General features: G+C 53.5%; 2 protein-coding genes across 2 annotated transcripts; both read right to left on the reverse strand.

The window, feature by feature from the left end:
- Positions 1–10: 10 nt before the first annotated feature.
- ATPsynF (ATP synthase, subunit F) lies at positions 11–2,379 on the reverse strand. Its single transcript, XM_037238543.1, has 3 exons — positions 2,232–2,379; positions 628–726; positions 11–252 (listed from the first exon to the last, which is right to left on the reverse strand). Exons 1-3 carry the CDS (start codon positions 2,308–2,310, stop codon positions 104–106), a joined length of 327 nt encoding a protein of 108 aa, XP_037094438.1. The 5' UTR covers positions 2,311–2,379; the 3' UTR covers positions 11–103.
- A 1,945-nt stretch (positions 2,380–4,324) lies between these two features.
- On the reverse strand, positions 4,325–7,717 carry LOC119114337 (heat shock 70 kDa protein cognate 4). Its single transcript, XM_037238533.1, has 3 exons — positions 7,605–7,717; positions 6,654–6,859; positions 4,325–6,328 (listed from the first exon to the last, which is right to left on the reverse strand). The coding sequence occupies exons 2-3, from the start codon at positions 6,856–6,858 to the stop codon at positions 4,596–4,598; spliced, it is 1,938 nt and encodes a 645-aa protein (XP_037094428.1). The 5' UTR covers position 6,859; positions 7,605–7,717; the 3' UTR covers positions 4,325–4,595.
- Between the last annotated feature and the right edge of the window lie 980 nt (positions 7,718–8,697).

An 8,697-nucleotide genomic window follows, 5' to 3' on the forward strand; every position in this document is an offset into this window, starting at 1 on the left:
ACAAAGCCGCCCCGCGCTGCACCGTATATTCTCCCGGCCCGAACCGGTCGGGCACGCACTCAACAGACCGACACTACACTCCAACCGGGCGGCGTCCGGCAGGCTACCAGTGGTACTTGTGGAGACGGTGAGCCTTGATCTTGGTGTAGTTCAGCACGTAGAAGAGCGACGACGTGGCGACGATCACCTGCAGGAACGGCGCCAGGCCCGACCGCTTCGGGTGCACGTACTTGTGCAGCCAGCGCCAGTAGCCTGCGGCGGAGAGCATGGGTCAGCGGAGCTGCCCGACGGCGCGCGCCGCGGGACGCCGTTCAGCACGCTGCAGGCCTTGCCGAAACGGTGGTCACGGCGCTCCGGAAGCGCAGCGGCTGTGGCGCTGTGCACCGTTATGAGTGGATGCAACGTCTTGAAAAACAGCGTCCATTGTAAAAAAACAAACGAAAATCGGCTGCCTTACACGCCATTGAGGCCTGCCCCCAATGACGCAGTTCTGAGCGGTGTGAACATGAACCGTCTTCAAATTGGTCCGGGGAACATTTCCACGGGACCGAGGATGTATGACAGACGCCATCAGTCGTGGACCACCGGCGTTCCGCCGCGTGACCTGGCCTTGACCTGCCCACTGACCTCGGCTGATGGCGGCGGTCATGGCCTGGGGCGACTTCTGACGGCGGCCCAGCCAGCCTCCGAGCTCTCCCAACTTCACCTGGCTCAGTGGCGTGTCGGCTGAAACACGGACGAGCCATTGTCACAGATCAAAACACGATCAGAACAGGGTGTTGCTAGGACATCATGCAGGCTTGTTTAGGATACAGCAGCAATTTCATCCTCCAAATGTGTTACATAGGCAGCTAGATTTGGATCACAGGCTGTACAAATAAATATGATGTACTATGCATGATTATCATGAATGTGAACAGCAACCAGATTAGCATCCTGTGTGGTGACAAGAGGTATTTTTGACACTTGATATTTTGCAGACAAGATTTCAGAGAAAATCTGCTCACTTGACATGATCAGTACACTCAAAATCTCCTGCAGACATGCAATAAAATGGATGTGAAGAGTGAAACAAGTACACCAGCGACCTCGGTAACCACAGGACACATCCTTCCACCCAGTGTTTAAAAATATCCTGCAGACATGCAATAGAATGGATGTGAAGGGGAAAAAGTACACCACTGACCTCAGTAAATGACAGAGCACATTCTTCTACCCAGTGCTTCAAAATCTGACAGCTCAGTGGCAGAAATGTCAACTTTTCCCCATGCCCTTGCACCCCTAGCTGAAAGCTCACTGCCTGCTACTCCTCTTGCCAAAAAAAACCCAATAATTACCGAACCAGGTGGCAATCCTCCCTGAATATCGATCGCTGGGGCTTGGCAGATTAGCCCAACAACTCGGATGTCCCAGTTTGTGACCGAAGGATAAAGGATAAGTGGGGAACAGATTGTGTGAAATAAGGGTGCAGAACGGCCAGACTTCCCATTGCATGTAATTATACTTACATCCTGCATATACCTGTGGATAATTTTGAAATGCTGCTTCTAGCTCTCATTACATGAGGGCACTGAAACTTAAACTGCCTAGAATTGGCTTGTAAAACACCTAGTCCAACAATCAAGATGATTTGGGTTCCAGGATGCACCAGCTGCTTGGTCACATTTGAGCACTTGCAAGCACTTTAGAGTCACATTTGTCACATTTGAGCACTTCACACAAGCACTTGTCCACACATGCATGATATCACATGTGGAATGAGCTGCGTTAAGCTTCTCACTAGCTTTCCGTTGTTTTGGCGCAATGTGTATATCCCATACAAAAAAGACTGGAAAACCCATTTTAAGACAAACATGCCTTAACCCATGCCATGCCCATGCAAACATTCCTTACACAAACTTATGTGTTTGTGTAAACCCCTTGTGAGGCAAGATGCATTTCATGGCCTTCATGTCTTGAAGAGCATCAAGACTCGGGAGCTCTCTATGTTTATTATGCAGTTCCTCTTAGGTTTGAAATGAGACTAAGAACCCGGAGCACTGTAATAATCAGATCTGACAGCCTCTTGTCTCTTTCATTGTTACATTCCTTCACACCTGCTGTGCATTTCACCTCACGGCGCTATAAAAGTGAGAAAATGGTAAAACCAAATGGCTCGACAAACATTGCGCGGTGTCAAGGCACTTTTTCTATCAAAGCATGCAATCATGCAGCAGCAGCAATGCACTCACGTTTTCCATACCACCGTGCCGGATCGTACGGCCCGTGGACTTTGGGGTTAAATTCGACTGGATAATCCCCAAACCCCATTTTGTGTCCCGAGCCGCCCCAGTCACTGCAGACCCACGCCGAAAACGCCACGCGGAAGCGAGACAGGCGAAAAGGTCAGCTGTCTCAATAGTGATGGGTAGCAGGCTGCTCGTTTTGCTTTCAAATCGTGGATGCTGGCGACGGTGCGGTCGGCTCGGCTTGTCATCCGCGGGCCCCAGGTGTCGTGCCCTTATTAAGGTGATGGAGTGTTGCCATTTCTATAGTGTACATTGCACGTATTGCGCGTAACTATACCAGCCATGTGCTACCTGCGGTGCGGTGTCAATTTGTATCCTTTTGGGTGGGCCGCACTGCCCTCTCTCCCCAATGGTGACTTGGGCCCGAGGGGCAGATTTTGGATCCGCCCTTCAAGTTACCGCTACAGGTACAAGTTACCATGCTTCCCTACAGACACTAACACCTTTCCGGGGGATTGCTAGAATATCACACCAATTTATCCCTATTATTTAGGAAGTTGTGCGGCCGCTGTCGCATCTACACTATACCGCTCCGCTTGCGACGCAAGAAGAGGGCGGGGCTCGTTATCTGGAAGCATAGGCGGATCCTGGGGGGGGGGGGGGGGGGGTGGGGGGGGCACGGGGTCATTACCCCCCCCCTCCAAAAAAACTCTGGGAGTATGTTAGGCACATTCCCAGAACTTTATAAAAGTTTCGTCTACTTACCGTCTGTTTTAACTATAACTGTTTTGTTCTAACTTCTCTTTAGGATTCAAAAGCATTTCGGTGCCTTTTTCGGTTTTGAATGGTGTCCCTACTAGGTACTCACGAAAGGCATCATGCACTGGACCTCGAATCCCACACCAGCCAGCTGGCTATGAACGGTTGCCCCCCCCCCCCCCCCCCAAAAAAAAACACAAAAAAGCTTCAGGCTAGATCCGCTTTTGTCTGGAACCACAGACGACGGGCACGTTTTGTAAGGACATTTGGTTCATGGGGGCAGGTGACTGCCAAGCTTGGTGTGCCAGTCGGGGCGCCGCCGCCAGGTGGCAACAGCAGCCGCGGCCGTTGCACCGCCAGGTGGCGGTCAGGGCTGTGTCTCGGCTATCAGGACGCTCCGGGCCGTGGCTCCTCTGGCGAAGGTCCTCGGATGTTGGGTTCGAGAAGGATACTGTCTTTGGGGTTGGGAATGACAGCCTTCTTTTGTTTGTTACTTGGGGCTTAATATGCACGTGCCGTCCGGGTTCATCAGTTAATCACATTTGAGGTAAAATACGTGACAACGCAGTGCATCTTTCCTTCTTTAGTGCGCTGGAGCGGAGGTTGATCTACTGTTAACGGCTTACCAGCCAACCAAGACTGCATGTCCAAACCATGTGGCAAACGGCGCACAGCCTAGCTGAGTCTGAGGGTTCCCGTCCTGTCGGTGCATGGTGTGGTCGGGCTCGGGAGCCTGCGGTTTGCAGGTCTACAGGTTTGCTCAAACTGTCCGCATTTCGCCATTAGGCACGCGGACATCATGCATCAATGGCTTGTTAAGTGTCCCCTGGTACCTGTTTATCACACTGCGACCCACGGCGGAGCCCCCGCCCCAGTAAGCACACCTGAACAGGTGGCACGACACGTTGCACGTGCAGCCTTCAGCACATGACGTGGCGACCAGGCCAGACCAAGGCGGCGCCACGGTGACGACCTCAGCCAAAGCCCGCTCTATCGCACGGATCCGACGCCTGGTGCGCGGCGTGCCGCCCCCCCCCCCCCCCCCGCAGTGCGGCAGCTCTGGCCCAGCGGCCTCCTCGTCACGCGGCAGTCAACCGCGCGAGAGAACTGTTGAGTTATTGATCTCGAGCGCAAGAATGCGGCCACGCGCGAGCGACATCGGCGAGAACGGGCTAGCGCTTCATCGCAGCGAGACTAAGCACGCACCGGCGAAACCAAGTCTGCCCGCCAGCGCACATCGCGCCAAGTCTTCTTACCGCCGCTGATGCCACCCCAGTGGCTAAGCTGCTCCCCCAACAGAAAATATGACATCTCAACATGCTCGCCAGACTACCCAGTAAGGTACATAAGTGATTTATTTCGCACAGTACACAAAAAAGCATCGGACAACTTCAAGGTACAACTGAAATCAGGTAAAGCATGGAATCGCTACACATATAATTCCGTATAGCAGGTAACACCATTTATCCGTCCCGACTAAGCATAGCAGCCAATCACAACGCAACGCCTTGCTATCACACGAATCATTGCCTCAATGAAAGCGAATAGAATCGAGCTCCCACAGCTGCGAGCCAAACTGTCGAAAGCCGTACGGGGTGGCGCCTGCGCTTAGTCGACCTCCTCAATGGTCGGGCCGCCGCCCGAGCCGCCAGCCCCACCGGCGCCCGGGGCGGCACCCTTGGGCGCGCCGCCAGGCGGAGCGCCGTCGCCCTGGTACAGCTTGCTGATGACGGGGTTGCAAATCTGCTCCAGCTCCTTCTGCTTGTGCTCAAATTCATCCTTCTCCGCCAGCTGGTTGGCGTCCAGCCACTTGATGGTGTCGTTGCACTTGTCGACGATCGCCGTCTTGTCGGCGTCCGAAATCTTGTCTTTGACCTTGTCATCCTCGACCGTCGACTTCATGTTGAAGCAGTACGACTCAAGCGCGTTCTTGGCGGCGATCTTCTCGCGCTGTGCATCGTCCTCCTGCTTGAAGGACTCAGCCTCGTTCACCATGCGCTCAATCTCCTCCTTGGTGAGGCGGCCCTTGTCGTTGGTGATTGTGATGTTGCTGGCCTTGCCGGTTGACTTGTCGGCGGCCGAGACGTTCATGATGCCGTTGGCGTCGATGTCGAAGGTGACCTCGATCTGGGGCACGCCGCGCGGCGCCGGCGGGATGCCGGTCAGCTCGAACTTGCCGAGCAGATTGTTGTCCTTGGTCATGGCGCGCTCGCCCTCGTACACCTGGATCAGCACGCCTGGCTGGTTGTCCGAGTAGGTGGTGAACGTCTGCGTCTGCTTAGTCGGGATCGTTGTGTTGCGCTTGATGAGCGCGGTCATCACGCCGCCGGCCGTCTCAATTCCAAGCGACAGGGGCGTCACGTCGAGCAGCAGCAGGTCCTGCACCTCCTCCGACTTGTCACCGTGCAGGATAGCCGCCTGCACAGCTGCGCCGTACGCCACCGCCTCGTCCGGGTTGATGGACTTGTTGAGCTCCTTACCATTGAAGAAGTCCTGCAGCAGCTTCTGGATCTTAGGGATGCGAGTCGAGCCGCCGACCAGCACGATGTCGTGGATGGAGCCCTTGTCCATCTTAGCGTCGCGCAGCGACTTCTCCACCGGCTCCAGTGTGCCGCGGAACAAGTCGGCGTTCATCTCCTCGAACCTGGCGCGGGTGATGGACGTATAGAAGTCGATGCCCTCCATCAGGCTGTCAATCTCGATGGACGCCTGCGAGGACGACGAGAGCGTGCGCTTGGCCCGCTCGCAGGCCGTGCGAAGCCGACGCAGCGCGCGCTTGTTGGTCGACAGGTCCTTCTTGTGCTTCCTCTTGAACTCCTGCACAAAGAAGTTGACCATGCGGTTGTCGAAGTCCTCGCCGCCCAGATGCGTGTCGCCGGCGGTGGACTTGACCTCGAAGATGCCATCCTCGATGGTCAGGATCGACACGTCGAACGTGCCGCCGCCCAGGTCGAAGATGAGGACGTTGCGCTCGCCGCCGACCTTCTTGTCCAGGCCGTAGGCGATGGCGGCCGCTGTCGGCTCGTTGATGATCCGGAGCACGTTCAGGCCGGCGATCGCGCCAGCGTCCTTCGTCGCCTGCCGCTGCGAGTCGTTGAAGTAGGCTGGCACGGTCACGACGGCGTCCGTCACTGTCTTGCCCAGGTAGGCCTCAGCCGTCTCCTTCATCTTGGTGAGCACCATCGAGCTGATCTCCTCGGGCGCGAACACCTTCTGCTCGCACTTGTACTCGACCTTGATCTTGGGCTTGCCACTCTCGCTGATGACGGTAAAGGGCCAATGCTTCATGTCCGACTGAACCCCGGCATCGTCGAACCGACGGCCGATCAGCCGCTTGGCATCTGCAAAGAAAAAATGGATTCAGAGAACCAGCCAGTGTACTGTCAGCTGCCAGCATGGGGATGATGAGGATTTGATGTCAATACAGGGGGAAGGTATCAATATCAAGGATATCAATCACACTAAGGATGCATTGATCTGGATACAACTTCTCATTTCATGGTGTGGTGTCCAAGGAAGTTAATGCCCTCATGCCTAGCGCCCTGCTTTACTGACACCAACACAACACTATGGAATATCTCACTCCCACTATTCACAAGAACACTGTTCCACAACATGCAGCAAGATCATCAAAAATATACTGTGACAATGATCATCTCAACTTACCAAACACTGTGTTGCTGGGGTTCATGGCAACCTGGTTCTTTGCAGCATCACCAATGAGCCTCTCAGTATCTGTGAATGCCACATATGATGGTGTGGTCCTGTTTCCTTGGTCATTGGCAATGATCTCCACCTTGCCATGCTGGAACACACCCACACAAGAGTAGGTGGTGCCCAAGTCGATGCCAATAGCTGGGGCCTTAGCCATTCTGAAACAAGAGAAGTATATGGTTAGCTCATCTACCCATTACAAAAGCTAGGTCATATTCAGGGCATATATAAGCAAGTGCAGCATTCAACCAGAGTGTGCTACTTAACCAGCATTTGCAAACCACCAATGGCAGCATTTAAAATGGCATGCAAATACCAAATACACTTACTACAACTATGAATTATACTAGCTACAAACCTACATATTTGTGTGCCTTCCATGCAAGGCAAACTTTACTTTATGTTCTGTACATCTTATGCCACAATATATCACAGGGCATCCTTAAATATGCTATATCATCTCACCCCACAGCACATATTATCAATCCTGCAGCTCAAGACTGATTCTGTAGCATAATCATCACAACTGCAGTTCAAGTTTACCAATTTACTTATTGCATGGAACCCTACCCTTCACTCAGCAAAAAAGTGAGCTGTTCCTAAGTGATTATCGCGTAGTCAATTCCCAGTCAGCATGATGTTCACTCACTGCTCCAGGCGCCCCTGTACTACTTCTGGACTTCAAGCGATGGGCTTGAAAAAGCCCTCACTGCAGAGCCTGTTACAATATTCCGGTAATAGGCAGCTAGAGGCGCATAATTTTGCTCAGGTGCGCCCGATCGCTGTCCAAAAGGGCGTAACATAGCCGCCCATCGCACGCTGTTCGTGTACTTCAGAGTTGCGGGGCCGATGCCTTCCCCAGCAAGGCACTAGTCCGGTGCAGTACAGAACATGCTCACGTACCTGTACACGTTCTCCAAAGGACGTCTTGTGAACACTCCACTGAATTCCCTCCGTGGACGACCCTCCTCGCTCGACTTCAGCGCAGTGTAGCAGCAGGCGGCCGGAGACTCCTTTAGATATGATGCCGTGAATGTTCTGGAAGAGACTTTTCGAAAGCCAATAGCGGTGCTCGAAACAGATGTGGAGAGCGAGTTACCAATCGCCCAAGTCTAACAAGCGATGCGATTGGTTGAGGAATGAAAGGCGGCGGTTGGCCGCTGACGTATCCGATAGCACTAGCGATCCACAAAGGTGGCGCTAGCTCCGGAAAGCGCTCGAACCTGCCCAGAAATTGAACTAGCCAAGAACTATCTAGAATGGGATGTCAGGTGGACGCACGCAAACCGAGTTCAACATTACTCGAAAAAGCTCCTCTGCTTAAATCCACTTCGAAGTAGATGTACACAGAATGTCGCTCTTGATAAAATTGAGATGCCCAGCCTGTCTCCAGCCCGTTGCGTAATGCTCTGAGCGCCGCAGGACAGACAGACAGACACAGACCTTTGCCGGTATCGCCTGAGGTCTGTGACAATCGGTGTCGCCAAGAAAGGTGCAGGTCACCGAAGTCATGGGGGACATATATTCAAAGGCACTGGTATCTTCAGAAAATGCCCTAACGGCTACAACGAGGTTCCTTTGTTCATCAACAAAATGTCACCGAATGGTGTAACACAGCTACAGGTGACATGAGTGTCACCTGCGCTGGTAACATCCGTTTGCCACCAGCTACCACGAGGAAGAAGATATGCCCCTCCCCCCAATTCCCCAAATGAGCATTGACCCCTTTTAATTTTGTCCGCCGAATCCACGGTTTTCACGTATTCCTGCCTGTAATGTCACCTTCAGGTCAGGTTACCCCTCCCATCTCTGAAACGTGGCTACATCAACGACAGGTGCTGTCAGCTGAACCGAAATACGTTGCTGATGGGGCGTACACATGGCCTTACACCAGACAAACCCATCAGTAACAATGTCATCGGTCAGACTGGGGGAGGGGGGGGGGGGGGGAACATAACCAGGCAGTGCAAAATCACCCAGGAAAGTAAAAGATCAC

The sequence above is a fragment of the Pollicipes pollicipes genome, unplaced genomic scaffold (genome assembly GCF_011947565.3).
Source record: "Pollicipes pollicipes isolate AB1234 unplaced genomic scaffold, Ppol_2.1 Scaffold_7262;HRSCAF=8765_pilon_pilon_pilon, whole genome shotgun sequence".
NCBI lineage: Eukaryota > Metazoa > Arthropoda > Thecostraca > Pollicipedomorpha > Pollicipedidae > Pollicipes > Pollicipes pollicipes.